The following is a 17,885-nucleotide window of genomic DNA, read 5'->3' as shown; positions in this document are numbered from 1 at the left end:
TTAATTTATTCTCTCTTTTTATTAAGTAAGTTTGAACAAGGAATCATACCCATAAATGTACGCACACAGCAATCTTCTTTTTTTTTCATTGTATGTCAAATGAAGTACATGTATTGGAATAATGAACAAAATAAAAAAAAATCTGACAAAAATCTTTACAACTCAACTACAATATTTTTGATTCACAACAAAAAACTTTAATTACATAAATAAAAACCTAAATTATTATAAAGTCAGATGTTCTTTTATGATGCTCAATGTCAAGCCCACTGTAAGAAAAAGGGAAAGAAAAAATGTTAGTACATTCATGGAAATGTATTTATATTGTACATGCCAGTAAATTTTGTTTCTGTTTAAAGTCAACTGAACATATTGCAAATTGATTGGTCGAAACAATGGCTTGTTAGCAAATACAATATATCCTTTTACCGAATGTAGTCTGACGTTTTTGAATTTTCATTTGCTATGAGAAGGAATACATTTCGGATGCGACGGGTCCACAGAGAATGCTTCCTCCTTCAGGTCACCTGATCATAATTCTGCCGTTTTGGGGATCTAGCTGTGTTTGCTCTACTCCCACTCTCTATTGTTTAAGGGGAGTTTGAATACTTATCGTTATCTTCATATCTCATGATTTTATCATTTTAAAGAATTTGAATGTTTTAACGTCAACATCGAAAAATGTTAATGGTTAATAATTAACAAGTTGGAGATCTTGTTTCTCTACGTGCGGTTTGCTGTTTATGGGATTTGGCGATAATGACAAATTCATGCAACATATCAACAACTCCAAAAGGCACCATAATAGGTACAATGTAAAAGACGCTGAGTCAAAGGTCTTCGTATTTTTGAGTTCTTCTTTGTTAAATAAAATATTTTTTTAGATAACTTTTGAAACGAAAACGATAATTCAGAGAGCAAAATAAAAAAGAATATCCAGAACAATTTCGAGGTGTTTTACAGCAGAAGTTGGCAAGACATAATAAATTCCCAAAAGGGAGGGATTCGTGATATAAAAATATATTTGTATCCGGGGTGAGACTTTATTTATAAAAAATAGTTTTTGAAAAAATAAATTTTAAAATGATTTTTGTGTATCTTTTACAAGCCTTAAAAATAAAACTTAAATCAGTACATAGTAATTGGAAACAACAACAGGTTATGAAAACACTGGATACTTACAAATTTTGGTTCAATACATTTCGTAATGCCGTCTTCTATAGACAAGGAATACCGTGCATTTTTCGTTCATTTTTCGAGAGCAAACAAAGTAGGTGATTAAAAGCACAAACTGAAAAAAAGAAATAATTTGACATATGTCTGTAATTCCAGTTTTAAATAAACACATATTTATAAGTAAAAAATATTGTATTTGTCAATCATTTTACAAGAATATACTAAGACTATGACTATAATAAATGAAATATCTCTTTAAAATAGAATTTTCATACTTAAAAGATGGATGTGTATGAATATCTTTACCTGCAACAAAATCACTGAAGAAGCTGCAACTGTCAGAAAGAAAGACCACCCTAACTGGTCGAGATTAAATTTTGAAATCACAATCAAAGTCGACGCAAAGCCCAGGATACCTACAAAATAAGAATGTGTATTTTAAACGTGATTCGCATTCAAAAAGAACATGAACACGAATCTGGTTTGTATAATATATAAAAGATAAAGTTTTTTTTTCAAATATAAAAAGAGAAGGGTGTACTAAATACATTTTAAAATTCGTAATAATTTCATTTTATAAATTTCCTTTTTACATTGTTTTTCGTAAGTTAAAGTGCTACTCCTAGTTTTAAAAACATACATGTATAATTGATGCTGTTTTAAATACCTTAATTCATTGAATTCTTATTTTTAAATGTGTTGGTCGTATAACAGACCGTGGTCGTGTGTTAGTATTCTCTATTGATACAAAAGAAATCTGATTCATCTTTATTTTCAATATAACATATATCAGTACTGATACAGTGAATAGGCTTCAGAGCCTGTTTGTGGGTGTTCAATTTTCATGAAAGGAATTTATTTACAAATGAAAGTGGCAAACGTAAAAACAAACAAACGAGCAAAAAACAAAACAAAACAAAAAAACCCAAAAAACGATTGAACTGATAATAATTGTTTGAAAATACAAACTATTATTTGTTTCAAAGGTGCAATTACAAAAATCTTGAAAAGGCCAGTCTTTAGAATCAAGTAATCAAGAGTTTGTGGCCTCATAAACATATCTATTTGTTACTCTAAATGATGGAGGTAATTCAAAAATATTAACTTTTATGTTAATTTGTGTGCAGAAAATGATGTTGCATATATATTTCAATACAATTTTAAAAATTATTTAATTTGAATTTTTGGTAATTGCAACGCCTCCTCTGGTACTTATGTTACAGTACTTAACCAATCAACATCAAAGCTATTTGATAGCTGGCCAAACGCATTCTGATCTAGTGCTCTGAAATATTGTATCACTGTAAAACGGAATGTGACTTTTTAATGATAATGACTTTCATCAATCAAAGTTTAACAATACTAAGTTGCTCTTTACTATACAAAATTTATAAGATGGTTTAAATAAAGAAAAGTGACCCATTTACACAATACAATGCATAAACAAGAAAAAAACAAAACAAAAGCTTTGGCAAAAACATGGAACAACAAAGGTGGAGTCTGGGAGCGTAAATAATCTTTAATCGACCGATGGTAGGCACCACAAGTTTTCTGTATTGTTTGAGTAAAAAAGATTTTTTACTCAAAAAAAGACAATTACCTACATTTGGTAGGAAAATGACTGCAATACACGACCCAAATAGTCTTTGGCACTTCACCTAAAGATTTACATGTCTTTACTTGAGAGAAAGATTTGCGAATGAAATTTAAATAACCCAATTTGTCACTCTGACCTCCAGCAACATAAAAGAACGTGTAGAAACTGCAGCAACCGTCAGCACATGCGTCGTCCGACTCGTCTTTTTTGCAGCAAATCATGCATGACAGGAGACACCAGAAGAAAGGAATGGCCGTCAAACACACAGACGTGGCAATATTCAGTCCAATAATGGTCCAGTCAAAAGCTACAAAACAGTCACGTCGTAAGGTAAACTGTATTATTATAACATTGTTTTCTAATAGTTCGCTGTTCTATTGGAACGGCCGTCGTCGTCACTTTTTGTCCTGTAAACTTTGAATTATAAATTTATTGCAAAGACCAGAACAAAATCAGAATGCATACAAATATGATTTTTGTTTTATTATTAGCAATTGTATATCATAATTATAATATTTATTTCTTACTTTATATTTTAATAACAAAGGAAAGAAGGTCTCACCCTTTTCATTATTTGGACAATCAACACTGTAAAACAGGCCATAATTGCATATTCTGGAAGACGTAGCAGAGTTTACTGAAACTGTTGAGCAGCTGACCGAAGGCGTGGAACAGTTGACCGAAGGCTTGGAAGAATTGACTGGTATCTCATGCACAGTTAGCCAGTTTGGCGTGAAACACCCAACATTAAAAAGTACTATTGCAATGAAGGCAATGCAGGCATAAAATCCAAATACCACATCTGACATGATGACCTGAGTTTGAAAAAAATATTCAATTTACATTTGAAAAAAAAAATCTTATGAAAGTACACTTTTAAAGTGCTTGATGTCTATGGTTTTATAAAAGTATATCAACCTTACAAATATTCATTTAAAATTTTTTGAATCATAAAAGTATTTAGAAACTCTCAGAAAACTCATGTCACAAACGTGCACGGTATAAGGTAAAAAGAAAATCGAAAATAATTTCGTCAACAAAATGCAAACTTAACTGAATTTTGTCGAAATACCGGTATAAAAACAACAATCACAATTAACACAAACATAAAATGTATGATGACACGGATGTGATCTGCATGTCACATCTTGTGGCCTATTTTGTTTTGATGTGCCATCTTTTTGCTAACTTTTTCATATGATGTTTTGATTGTCTTGTCTTACAGATACTTTTTTCTAGTCAGTTTTGGGGGATCAGACATTATCATATTTTACGTAACTGCTAAGAAAAGCTTGTGAATCTGATCCCCTTCTTGTTTGTTAAATTGTTCACATTTATACCATCATTTTTATTAACGACATTATTCATCTCTATGAAAGTGTTTCATTTAACTTATACAAATTTAGCAAAAAAAGCTGCGGTGAGCTTCCCTATAAGCATAAGAATACATAAAATGTATAAAGTAGAGGAAGTCTATTAAGATTATATTCTGATAAAAAGGCATGATTAGATTCTAGATTTCATCTACTTGTAGGTTTTATACTTTCAAGGGAAGCCAGATAAAAGATATCATTACAGCGAATACTGAAAAAATACAAAATTTCGCGGGGTTTAATCTTCGTTGTTTAGAAGATATGGAGAGACCCACGAATTTATGACCACTACGAAATGTAAATGTTTTATAGGTATTCAACGTACAGGTCCCTACCGACAAAGCAGGTAACAATATCGTCTTCGTTTGTAAGGCTCAATATACAAATTGTATTTTAGAAGAACTTGGATTTAATTCTACAAGTGGTAATCCTACTTAAACTCATCCTTCCCTTTCTGAGGAAGAAATTCTTCAAAACCATATGTCAATTTTTTTTTTTTTTTTTTTTTTTTTTCCAATTATTTATTCAATAACATACAATATAACAGAGAGGTAAAACTTCCGCAGAAGCCCTCTGATAATACCTCACCAGGGGTGCCAGGAGCTCCCTGGATCGATATAGTATTATGTAATATATCTCCAAAATTTGAACAGAATTTTTTCACATTATGCTAATATAAAATTATTGACGCTTCATTTTCATACATATCTCAAAGCAAATTAGCACCATTTTTACATATGATAACAAAGTATACGTTTAACACCATTATACTAATATATGATTATTGACGCTTCATTTTCATACATATACATAAATATCTCAAAGCAAATTAGCACCATTTTTATATATAATAACAAGGTATGCATTTAACACCAATAGAAATATGACCCTTGTTGCAGTGGAGATTGTGTGGGAAAAAAAGAAAGAAGTCTATATCAATCTCACTGTAACTAGTATTTAGGGCCAGGTCACCCTCAAATACGGGTCTTTTTGTGTTTTACAACCTATAAACAAGATCAATATGTAGAGTTTTGTGATAATAAAATTAGATTATAATAATACATCAGAATGAATGAATTTTACAAAGACATGAATATTTTTCCTCACATACATAGTTTGAATCTGGCATTACATTTTCATTTGATGATCTATTAATTTATTCATTTTGAACATATTTTAAACATAATGTTTCCAGTTACATGAAAAATAACATAGCAAAAAGGAATAAATAAATAAAAAAAATAGTGTGCCGTATAGTGGACTTCTATGTGTGAATACATGTATATATAGTTTATCACGGCAGCAGATAATACCGAGAGAAAAAAAAACAAAAACCTAGTGTGCCATATAGTTAATTAATGAATGTGAATACATGTATGTATAATTTATCACGGCAGCAGATAATGCCAATAACCCTATAACTGCATGGTATTAGAATCCCAAGGAATTTTGAAACATATGATTTATTTTCTCTTTGAATTTTGTCAAATCCTGTGATTGTAATAGTAAAAAATTCGATTTCATTTCATTTTTGAATGCATTTTTAATACTGTAGTCAGTTATTTTTAAATTATCATATTTAATTTTATTTCTTGTTTTCCATATGACCCATTTATAAATACATATTAAAATGTTAATAACGGTTCTTTGGGTTTTCGGTTCCTTCAAGTATCCTAATATTATTGTTTGTTGGTCAATTTGTAAAGTTCCATTTAGTTGTGGCGCATTTTCAATTATATCTTCTAGTAACTTGAGTGTTGTTTTCACTTTTGCGCAATGGAAAAAGAGGTGTTGTTGATTTTCTTTATGATTTTTACACAAGTTGCATAAACCATTGGATAGTCCGATTTTACATAATTTATCTTCAGTATACAATATGTTATGCACGCATTTCCATTGGAATTCTTGAATTTTATTTTTAACTTTCAATTTTGAAATACTGTTCCAAACTAGGTCCCACTGTATGTTATTTTGATAAATATTTTCCCATTTTTCTTGACATTTTGGAATTATTGTCTTGTTCAATATTTTTTCTATGTTCTTTAACTTGATATCTTCAAAGGTTACCACTTTATTACTATCTCTTTTTATGAGTAAATTATTATTCAGTTTATAAGAGAGTTTTATTTCGCTATTAAATACTGAGTTGTTATTTTTCAATATTGGATAAAACTGTTTAGGAATGGCTGATTTTATTTTACTATATTCAAATATCCAACATCTTTTGTCTAATAATTCATTGAAAATGGTGTCATTATATTTAAAACAATTTTCCACATCATTCCAAATGTCTTTAATTTTTAATAAACCACTTTTAATAAATGATTCCACATATAGGCTTTTCCCTTGGAATTGTATAAGTTTATTACCAAAAAGTGATAAGTTAAGTATTTCCTCTCGATTCTCTGGCTCAAATTTTGACTGAAATTCGCTATATGCGATGAGTGCTTTTTTATAAAAAATAGACATTTTATTTAAGAAAATTGGAGATAAATCTGAACAAGTGCATAAGAAATATTCCTGACTTGAATGCATATCTTTACTCCGTAACCAGTATTTACCAATAGCATTCCATGTTTCTAACTTTGAATGCATGATTTTATAAATTGTTTTTATTTGTTTACTTTTTATAAAATTAAAGATATTTGTCATATTCATCCCTCCTTCATTCTTGCTTAAGCAGCACACATTTCTGTCAATTTTATTCAATTTATTATCCCAAATAAAAGACCAGACAATATCGTTTAATTGTTTTGCATATTTATCCGGTATTCCCCTCATTTCGATTTCATAGCCAATAACTGGAATTATTAAATTTTTTATTATCAAGGTTTTCCCTTTGAATGTAAGGTTCCTAGTTTTCCAGACATGCAAGCTGTTCATTATTTTTTCTATTTTTTCCAACCAAATTGCATTAGTATCAATACCATATCCATGATATACCCCCAAAGTTTTTATATTAGTTTTTATCCACTGTATCTTTTTAAATTTTGGTGTTTTACCTTTTGATTTGCCAATAAACAGGCCCTTTGTTTTTGAGAAATTGATTTTTGCCCCTGAGGCTTTTTCATATATTTCTAACACATTGAAGGAATTTATTATAGATTCTTCGTCCTTATTAAATAGCTGAGTATCGTCTGCGAACATTTTTATTTTACATTCTATGTGTTGTTCTTCATAAGGAATTAAAATGCCCTTTATCTGCGGATTTTGCCTAATTGCGCAGGCCATAGGCTCTATTTGAAGAACATAAAGTAATGGAGCTATAGGGCAACCTTGTCTTGCTGATCTTGATATTGGAAAATATTTAGATACAAATCCATTAGTTTTAATGCATGTTTTTGATTTAATAAGTAGCATTTTTATCCAATCGCAATATTTTTCACCAAAGTTAAATCTTTTTAATGTTGCTGCTATCCAGCCCCATTCAATTCTATCGAACGCTTTTTGTTGATCTAGAAATATAATTGCTCCTTCTAAATCTTCATTATCAGCATAATCAATAATATCTTGAATCAGTCTATTTGCATCACTTATGTTTCTACCTTTAACAAATCCTTTTTGGTCTGGATGAATTAATTTTGGTAGTACTTTTTTTAATCTCTCGGCGAGTATTTTTGCAATAATTTTATAATCATTGTTAAGCATTGTTAATGGTCTCCAGTTTTTTATATCTTCTCTTTCATTCCCTTTATGTATTAATGAAATTACTCCTTTTGTTTGTGAGTCACAAAGTGTGGCCCTATGAAATATGTGTTTTAGAACTTTTGAAAATTCATTTTTAATTACATCCCAGTATATCTGATAAAAAGTTGATAAAATCCCATCTTCACCGGGAGATTTATTTGGCTTTAATGACATCACTGCTTGATATATTTCTTTATCGGTTATATCACTATCGAGCATGTTTACATCATAATCGTCTAATTTACATTGCACTTCCGCTAATAATAATTCCCCACTTTCACTATCCCATCCTTCCGTATTAAATAATTTGTAATAAAAATTAATTTGCTCTTCGATGATTGAATCAATGTCAGTTTTATAGGTACCATTTTCTGTTTTTATTCTATTCCGTAATTTTTTCTCTCCATTACTCTTTTCTAATTGAAAGAAATATTTCGAAGGAGCTTCTCCGTCTTTGAACCATCTACATTTTGATCGTATTATTCCCGCTTCTGTCTTATCTATATAAATTTCCTTTATTTTTTGCTCAAGGTCATTTTGATACTCTTTATTAGTTGTAGGTTTGTTTTTAATCTCTTCTAATTCTTTTTCTAATTTCTCAAGTTTTTGTTTATTAACGTTTAATTTTTTTGACATCTCAATACACAATGTTTTTATCTTATATTTAGTTAAGTCCCACCAGTATAGAATATCCTGACAATTATCTAAGCTTTTCTTGTAATTATCCCAAAATTCAACAAATGTTTTACGGAAGTCTTCGTTTGTTAATGTTTTATGATTCATTGTCCATAACCCTGGACCTCTTTGGATATTGTCTATTTGTATTTTCAATGTTGTCAAATCGTGATCGCTAAATGGGAAATGGACAATAGAACAATTGTTTATTTTGTGTAGTATATTTTCACTTGTAAGGAAAAAATCTATTCTTGATTTTGAATTGCCCCTGTGAAATGTGTAACATCGTTTTTCCGGGTTTCGTTCTCGCCAAATATCCTGCAATTCGCATCGTTTAATTAATTCATTAAGTTCTGATACCGCAATATCATTTCGTAAGGGCACGGGATACCTGTCAAGCTGTTTATTTTGTGTGCAATTAAAGTCACCGTATATAATTTTATAATGAGTTGTTTCGTCAAATTTTAGTGAGTTAAAATACTGTTTTCTGTCAACTCCGTTATTCGGTGTGTAGATACATTTAAGGTCTACTTTAAAGTCATTATTGTTTATGCTAACAGTTGTGTCCCTTCCCTCTCTGTCAGAAATAATTTTTGTGATTTTAAATTCGGGCTTTGTGATCATGAATAACATCCCCACACCCCGTGATTCGCTAGACCAATTATTCCAAATAGAATTTGACCCTTTAAATGTTTTCCATTCATTTTCCCACTTTTGTGTTTCATTATCTGTCCCATGTGTTTCTTGTAAACAAATTATATCGTATTTACGTTTACTCAACCATGAAAAAATACACATTCTTTTTTTCTTATCTCGTAGTCCGTTAACATTAATAGAAGCTATTTGTAGAGTCATTTTAAGTGATAATATAATCTAAAAAAAAAAATACCAGGAAAAACGAATGAAGAAAAAAAAATAATATGTACAATATATATACAGGTAGTAATATGTACATGGTAACCAGTCTATGTAACAAAAATCACATTGCTCAGCTCTGTTATTTATAGTTTACATTTTCTGGATTTTACCCTGCTTTTCGGTTGAAGTTGGGGTATTTGAGCTTAACTTCCGTTTTGTAATACTAGGGGTACGAGGAGGACCGTTCGCGGAACAATTGTAATTTCCGAAAATTTCGGCAATTTTCTCGGCTCCTTCGCTACTGACATGCACACCGCTGGGGTCATTGCTGTCATACAGTGCTCTAGTAGCAAGCCCTTGGTCATTTATGAATGTGCTCCACACGTCAATCACTGATAGTAATTTATTTTTTTCACACAATTTTTCAAGGAATTTATTCACATGCCAAGTGTTGTCGTTCATTTTTTTAATCGCGGCGCTTTTTCCTTTCCTGGGTATGACTGTGCATACTGCAATTCGAGCCTCGGGGAAAGTTTCCTGAATCTTGTTAAGACCCATCATTACATTGCCGGTTAAATCCCCGATTTCGTCTTGACATCTGGTAACATCATTTGTTCCTAAATGAACGATTACGTTTTCAGGTGTAGTTTCGTCTAATTTTTTCTTAGCATATTCGAGTAATTGTGACACGTTTTCGTAGGATGACCCAGAGACCGAGGCGTTTAAGATATTTGGTGGAAGCTTTTGAATGCGCTTGCAGTTAGACGCCCCCAGAATAACGGTATTGATCTGATCGTCATGCGTGCCTGCTTCCGTACTGTCAGTTTCGCTTCGTTGGTCTTCGTCGTTTAAAGCCTCTCTGCCTTCATTAATATCTGCGGCATATTTACCATACTTTTGTACCATTTTTTCAGATAGTAACTCGCAGTTTTCCTTACTATGTCCCTCTTCTTTACAATATCTGCACACAGGTTCATTTTCACAGTCTTTGGCTAAATGACCTTGTTTGTTACAATTAAAACAAATTGTTTTGTTTATGGATTTGTGTAGGCATTTGTACGAGGGGTGATCAGATTTTCCGCAATATGGACATTGCGTGCGATTATTATCCGCAAAGATTCTGACCTCGTGATCTCCGAATTTTGTTCTATTTGGTAGAGTAGGTGCACAGTTTAATATTTGCAAGTAACGTGTACCATTTTCAATCGACGTATTTTTAATAGTGCCGTGCTTGATGCTGCCTGCTACTACCTGACCATACTGCATCATATTAGTAGTTATGAAAGTGTCTGGTAGTTCAATAGGGGCATCTTTGATTGTCACATATGTCAATTTGAATATTTTTAATATTCCACAGAGCCAAAATGAATTTGAACTACCTAGTGATATATACTGGATTCCGTAACTTCATAAGAATCCTTACAAATATACATTACGGGTTCCAGTAAATGTTCAACCATGCCTCTTTCGTTACATCTCACTAAGATATTGACAGAAATGAAGGAAAAACTTCAAGAGTACTGTGCAACAATATATTCAAGAAGTGGTGTTAATCAGATGTGTATACTCAAAAAATTATACAGAACTTTTGGACATTTTGAAATCACAAGATTTTACCAAAATCAACAGCTTAAAAACTTACGACTTTTCAAAATAATACACAACCATTCCCCGCGATAAATTAAAGCCCAGGCTTTTTGATATTATTGACAGCTGCCCTTTTCAGTACAAATAGAACTCGTAAATTTTATTACCTGGTAATTGGTCATTTGCAAAATTATTTTGTTAAAATACACTCTGATTACACACTCAAGTACTCTGAAGTTGACATCAAAAAGATGCTTGAGTTTTTGTTTGAAAAATATCTATGTGGTTTTGGAGACCAGGGGGTCGTAACATAAAGGATACTTAAGTCTAAGACCCTGCTTAAGTAGGACTTAAGTACAGTCTAAAACTTCAGACCGTAACTAGAGGCGTGCTAAGATTTGGCAATCTTAGCAAAACTTAGGCGGCCAATAGAGGTGACTTAAGTATATCTTAACTTTCTTATACATATATTTGGAATATTTTAAGGTTGACTTTCGATGTTAAAACAGCCCTCTATTCATATTATGCGTTATAGAAAACAATTATCTATATTTGATGCCGATTTAAGAATTTTAGTTTTTCGTCGGGGGGGGGGGGGGGGATTAGTGGGACCTAGGTTATAGGAAAAAATTGATCACAGTAATAAATCATGGATCATTCTGTTCACTTTCAAAATATGAGATGAAATAATTTTTTAAAAGAGAAAAGGAGGAGGATGATGACCAAAACAGTAATAAAAAGCATCTGTCAAGTAGAATAAATGTAGAACGCGATAAGCGCGGATTTAGACAGGGCTCACTATAGTTCCAGAGAGGGGGAGGGAGAGAGAGAAACATATCCCCCGAAATTTTTTTTTGCAGCCTTGATGAAATTGCAAATGAGTATATCATAAAACTTATGCAGTCTTTGTTACTGACATGCATTGCCTGATGCATATAAATGGGGGGGGGGGTCAAAAGGTTTTGAATCATTTTAGAGTTTCAATTTCAAGTAGACAGACGGTCTATTATCTTGTTATGTTTGCGAGAATAACGAAGCAAGTGAACATTTGTCAAAACAAAAGAGTAACAAAAAGTAAACTGAAAACATCTCAAGTGATCGATAAAACAATAGGCGTACATTTACGATGAACCACGAATAGCTACGGTGTGACCGTGCAGTATATTCCGAATGATTTATAACAGAATCATCATTTTAATACGAGATCTAATCTAACATAACTAAATCCGGTAGGTAAAGACGTCAACTTTTATATACATGTTTATTTAATTTAAACCCTGGATCACTTTTAACAATATATCTACATAAAATGAAAAACCATAGGTTTAATCGTATGAAATATTTTTAACATAAGTTTGACTTAGCTAAGACATAGCTAAGTTCGCTTTATGTTACGGTTTAAGACATACTTAAGTAGTACTTAAACAGGTCCTAAGATTGTGCCTAAAACGTACTTACGACCCTACTTAAGTCAAAAACTTAGCAAGCTTTATGTTACGAGCCCCAGGTCTTCAAACAATCTATTGGAATTGCCATGGTTACCAATTGTGCTCCGTTATTAGCAGACCTATTTTTTTTTATTCATACGAAGCAGAATTTGTGCAACATCTTTTGTGTGAAAAGAAGAAAACACTTGCTGTGGCCTGCAACTCTACATTTAGATATGTCGCCGACGTTTTGTCAATTAACAATGGCAATTACCATTCCCGCGTCGATGCGATATATTCTGAAGAGCTTGAGATAAAAGATACCACAGAGTCTGACACAACTGTTTCATACCTTGGATATTTTACTTACAAAAAGACGTTAATGGTAATCTAACGACCAAGCTATATGATAAACATAATGACTCTAACTTTTCCTTTGTCAACTTTCCTTACTCACGCAGCAATAAACCTTCATCACTTGCATACGAAGTGTATATATCTCAGTTGATTCGATACGCAAGAGCATGATCTACGTATGAACATTTTCTTAAACGAGGTAAATCATTGACAAGCAAGTTGATAAAACAAGTCTAGAATATTCGTTTAAAGTCATCATTTCGTAAGTTCTATGGTCGATACAATGGAGTCAAATGCTGATTGACGATTTTCGTGCTGATTGTTAGTCCATTATTTATAGAATGAATTAACGACGGATTTTTCTGTTATTTCCCGATCGTGACAAAGATCACACGGCGGGTTTGACCGGTAAGCAGGGGATGCTCACGCCTCCATGACACCTGATCCAACCTCTGATGTTTTGGAGGTCTGTGTTTGCCCTGCTCCTATTTTGTATTGTTTTATGGACTTTTGATCTTGAATACTGTTCGTTTTCTCCATATCCTTCTTCCATACAGATGTATAAGTAAGTTTGAATGTAAGAGCTGAGGGAATTGAATTTATATAGACCTAGTTAAATAACGTTGTTTTTCTTGCTTCTATGCTATGTTTTTGGATTTGTAAAAAAAAATTCAAAGTTTAAAGTTATCAGAAACATATCATGCCATTTTCGGAACAAAACCTTTGAATGACAAAAAAAACCACCCATGCAAAAACATTCTCCTCAATAGATAAATATTCATTGGGATTCTGCAAGCCAAAAATAAATCCATACCAAATACATTGATAGTGATGCTACTATTAAGATATGCAATCAAATATATATTGGAAAGGAATAAATTACATACAAAATTCCCCTTACTTGCATTTGAAAGTATGAAAAAATATCGGGAGACACATAAATAAGGTTTTATTGTATAAAAAAGTAGGGGGTCAAAATTATATGGGGGTCATTTTTCAACGTGTGTAAAGTCGTAGATTGATTGATTGTATACTGTTTAACGTCCCTCTCCAGAATATTTCACTGATATGGAGACGTGTAAAGTCGTAGAATTACTGGTATTGAATGTTTTTCTACAGTCGAAAAATGACCCTAGTTGTCGTTGAATGTTGACCCGGGGTCATTTTTCTAGTAAAATGACCCCCTGGTCAATATTCTACGGGGGTCACTTTTCTTCATTTCTTCTTTTCTTCGCCATTGAGGATTGAGCATCCCCTACCGACTGGTAATAATTATAGTATGTACGTTGCAGCTGAATCAATATCATGATAGTTAATTTTTTGCTAGATGAAAACTGCGCTTGTATTTTTGAAGCAAACCCTAAGGAGACAAGTCCTTGAGAAAAGACAAGTCACTATCTGACTTAAATATTGGAAACCGTTTTTAAAAATAACCTAAACACGGCATGAATAAATAACTTATTGAGTTGAAATCCTTAAAACAAACCAAACCTATTTAAGAGCAAGAGCCACTTTGGGTCTTATTTGGCCTTGGGAATTTCTGAAAAAGCAAAACCGCTCATTTAGGTTGCAAATGCAGTATTTATCACTTGGATTGTTGGTGACCACATATCTATTAATTGTGACATAATTTCATGCACTTCTAAACAATGCATTATGACGTCATAAAATGCGTCATTTTCCTCATATCCTGTAAATTCCTTTTAAAATGACATAAAATTAAAGCATTTTTTCAATATTTCATATGGAACACAACCTCTGATCCAAAATATGTAAATACATAATGAAAGCTGTGTTTCTGAAGATCAAAAAACATATTTTATTTTTTGGATCGTGGGCTGTGCTCATATTTTAATTCTTTGCTGAAGGTAGTCAAATACGCATGTTTTCTGCAAATTTCAAGAACATTGCAATTTCTCAAAGCTTGTTTTCCAATATGTGGATTCTCAAAACGAAATTTTAGTAAAGAAAATGAAAGCACTAAGTGTCTACTTTATTTTGATATATAAAAGGGGAAAGACGGTGATAGTTAATTAAATGATATAAGTACAGGGCCATTTTATGCATAAGATGGCTCTAGCTCTTTACAGAAGAAATTGCCTCAAAAATGAAAGAGACGGAGATTTTCAATGAGAAATCTTTAAAAAAAAATACATAAGATAAATAGCACACTGAAAACTATGAGGCTTGCATAAAAAGTGTGCCTTTTAAAATTCATATGGAATAAGCAATCTTGATCTTGATTGGAACTTTACATCAAACGAACTTCTGACTGTAAGTTGTAAGGACCATGGGATCTTTACTGCTCTGCTGGAACTTTACATCAAACGAACTTCTGACTGTAAGTTGTAAGGACCATGGGATCGCGAAAATTAACTCTTTGTACGATGACAAAACGTGTTAGGCAAGGCTAACGTTAGGCGATTTATTGTTGATCCATGGTAAGTTACACCTACATTACTAGGTAGGCATACATAGTATAATGTAAGAGAGCATTATTGAAGATGTTAAAGGAATCTTATAACAACAACTTAACTGCTAGGCTTGCTTGACTTACTCCGAAAACGATTTAAAGGGGGGGGGGGGGTGGTTAACATCTGTCTTCAAGTAGCCAATACGGGCTCCTTGATAAAATAAGACACTTCTTTGACATATACAAGTCTTTTTCTTGCTTTTAACAATATTATCGCTTTTTATCATTCATTTTATTAGGGCAATAATTTTCACAAATAAAAGTTTCAATAAAATAAAATCTTGAAGCGAGGGATCGTGTCAAAACCGGAAGTGCTATTGATAAAGCATCTACCCATTGATAAAGCATAAGTTTATCTAATGGGCTGTATCTCCAACATGTATGAGATAAATGTTTATCATTGAAGGGCAAGTTTGACGTGAAAGACAAGCGCCATTTGCAATTACTTTCGATTTCAAGTCTTAACATTTGGACAAAATAAACAGGGAAAACAACTTTTCAGAGGCTTTCCAAGTCCAACTTGCCCTTCATTGATAAATATACTTTGATGATTTTCACTAAGAGCACGGAATTAAGTGTATATTTTCAAAAATATATGCATTTCTAAAAAGAATTTTTCTGAGTTAATATTTTTTCCAAGTATTTTTTATCAAGTGATACTATTTGTTAATCAATGAAAAAATTATAAATACTTTTAACTTAATACCTCACATAGTTTTGGAGTTATTGTTAAAATATTTTTTTGGACATGTTGACCTTTGACGAAAGCTTAAACAAAGCGTTGAATATATTCAAAAGAGCTGAACTGGGTCGATTAAATTTTATACTCTCACCTAGGGTACATATTAAGAGCGAAAATGCGCACAGTATGTTCATGACCATTTTACTATAACCGACGACAGTTTCCCAAATCTTTCCCAATACGTAGTTTTATTGTTCCCCTCGAAGTCATAAGTCATAGGTCATAAAGGGGGCCTAATTGTATCATATTCATTAAAACAGGATAGAATTTAGTGAAGCAAAATATTAAATACGCATGTCTCGTATGTAAATTAAAATATCTGAAATCAAAGCACAATAGACTTACCTTAATTACAATGTTTCTTAAAAGGATGTGATAAAGCACTTAATACAGGTTATCTATAAAAGTATCCAGATTTCCTCTTCGCAGAATTTATTGTGAAAGTAGTGTCTATTTTCTGGATAATGGGATATCATACCATTCGATTATTTTTTAAACTGACGCAAAACTTCTTATGCGCTTTTGTTCGGACGTTTATAGTTTACATAACTCTTTTGAACATTTTCAATGAATTGAAAAAAGTCACACTTGATGTAAATGAAAGCATAATTGTACAGTTTCTTGTCATCTGACTGATTAAACGATGATATGATACATGTACAATATATATTTTTTTCGTATTAATTTTTAAATAAATGTATTTCAATTGTGACGGAAACTTGCTTCAATTAAGGCTTATAATTTCTCCTTATCAACTATGAAAAACAGAAATCTATCAGAATTATTATTACTGTGATTGTAATGGTCACTTACCGGAGCAGTTTTGCACAAGAAACTCTTGTGTTCTTGTGATCAATCTGTTTAAGATGTTTTCATGGGGGAATTTCACTTATTCTTTAAAAAATATGGCATTGCATCCATTATGTTAAGTACATATTTAGTTTGCACCTCTCTTTATCTAAAGAGCAATAGCTGCCTTACCGACGACTCGGCCGACTCAAGTATTTAAAAGGAAATCACCTGTTTCTATTTATAGATACATGTATGTTTTCAATTCAAAATCAAACTACATATATGTAATCATTTGTGACCCAGTGTTATATTTTCATAGTTGCAAGTTTGTTGCATGACAGTAATTTTACTTGTTCAATACCCTTATTCTTAACAAGATTGTTTGAAAATTTTAAAAATAAAACAGGCTAGCAGCTATGACTTTGGGTCATTAAAATTGTTAAAGACTGCGAGAGTGATTGCCATATACAATGTGTCATAGGCGTAGTCACAGGGGGGCAGCGGGGGCACAAGCCCCCCCACTTTCAGATCTGGGGGGGCAAGAGTATGTCTGTGCCCCCCCACTTTTTAATGAAGAACAAAATCAATATATGAAATAATAGTAATTAATACATAGTTGTATAATAAAATTGTGTAGAAAAATTGAAATTGAAAATAATTTGCCTTTGAAAAAAAAGTTGGCCGCTACCCCCCCCACCCCCCCCCCCCCGAAATAGGATTTTCGAGTTTGGGGAACTTTTTTTTTTTTGCTTGTCAAAGATTTTCTTGACTTGAGCCCCCCCACTTTTAATTTTTTTTTTTTTTTTTTTTTTTTTTTGCTTATCAAAGAATTTCTGGACTTGAGCCCCCCCACTTTTAAGTTTGTGACTACGCCTCTGTGTGTAATGTTGTATTATATATCGCTCTTAAAAATTATTTATACATGTATTATAAAATAATAAAAGAAAACATAGGAAAATGCACACGAGAAAAAAAATTAAATCATAGTACACGCACTGTGAAACTCGAACTCACGATCATTATATTTTCACTCCAGCAATCATACCACTACGCCACGAAGTATTGGTAATCAAATGGATAAAATTAAGACATATTGTTGAATTTTGAAACAGTTTTAGAAAAAAAAAATAAATACATATTT

At 32.0% G+C, this 17,885-nt stretch overlaps 1 protein-coding gene across 2 annotated transcripts; it reads right to left on the bottom strand.

Moving 5' to 3' along the window:
• Positions 1–72: 72 nt before the first annotated feature.
• LOC134254697 (uncharacterized) lies at positions 73–16,905 on the bottom strand. 2 transcript variants are annotated; one of them, XM_062737238.1, is made up of 6 exons: positions 16,766–16,905; positions 3,336–3,588; positions 2,910–3,080; positions 1,483–1,592; positions 1,183–1,291; positions 73–269 (listed from the first exon to the last, which is right to left on the bottom strand). In XM_062737238.1, the coding sequence occupies exons 2-5, from the start codon at positions 3,580–3,582 to the stop codon at positions 1,193–1,195; spliced, it is 627 nt and encodes a 208-aa protein (XP_062593222.1). In that variant the 5' UTR covers positions 3,583–3,588; positions 16,766–16,905; the 3' UTR covers positions 73–269; positions 1,183–1,192. The 2 variants fall into 2 exon arrangements, with proteins under 2 accessions (XP_062593222.1, XP_062593221.1); XM_062737237.1 differs by lacking the exon at positions 16,766–16,905 and adding an exon at positions 16,298–16,432.
• Between the last annotated feature and the right edge of the window lie 980 nt (positions 16,906–17,885).

The sequence above is a fragment of the Saccostrea cucullata genome, unplaced genomic scaffold, assembly GCF_032062105.1.
Source record: "Saccostrea cucullata isolate Sc308-1 unplaced genomic scaffold, CSIRO_AGI_Scuc_v1 ctg3925, whole genome shotgun sequence".
Classification (NCBI taxonomy): Eukaryota; Metazoa; Mollusca; class Bivalvia; order Ostreida; family Ostreidae; genus Saccostrea; species Saccostrea cuccullata.
Note: the sequence above shows the minus strand (reverse complement) of the source record. Positions and strands in the feature narration are given on the sequence as shown.

Bases quoted from the DNA above. Each gene is read 5' to 3' on its own strand.
- LOC134254697 (XM_062737238.1), bottom strand. From the start codon at position 3,582: ATGTCAGATGTGGTATTTGGATTTTATGCCTGCATTGCCTTCATTGCA. The intron at 1,593-2,909 runs GTCAGAGTGACA...CTTATTTTGTAG, and splicing joins GTTCTTTTATGTTGCTGGAG to GTATCCTGGGCTTTGCGTCG. The intron at 1,292-1,482 runs GTAAAGATATTC...TCTTTTTTTCAG, and splicing joins CTTCAGTGATTTTGTTGCAG to TTTGTGCTTTTAATCACCTA.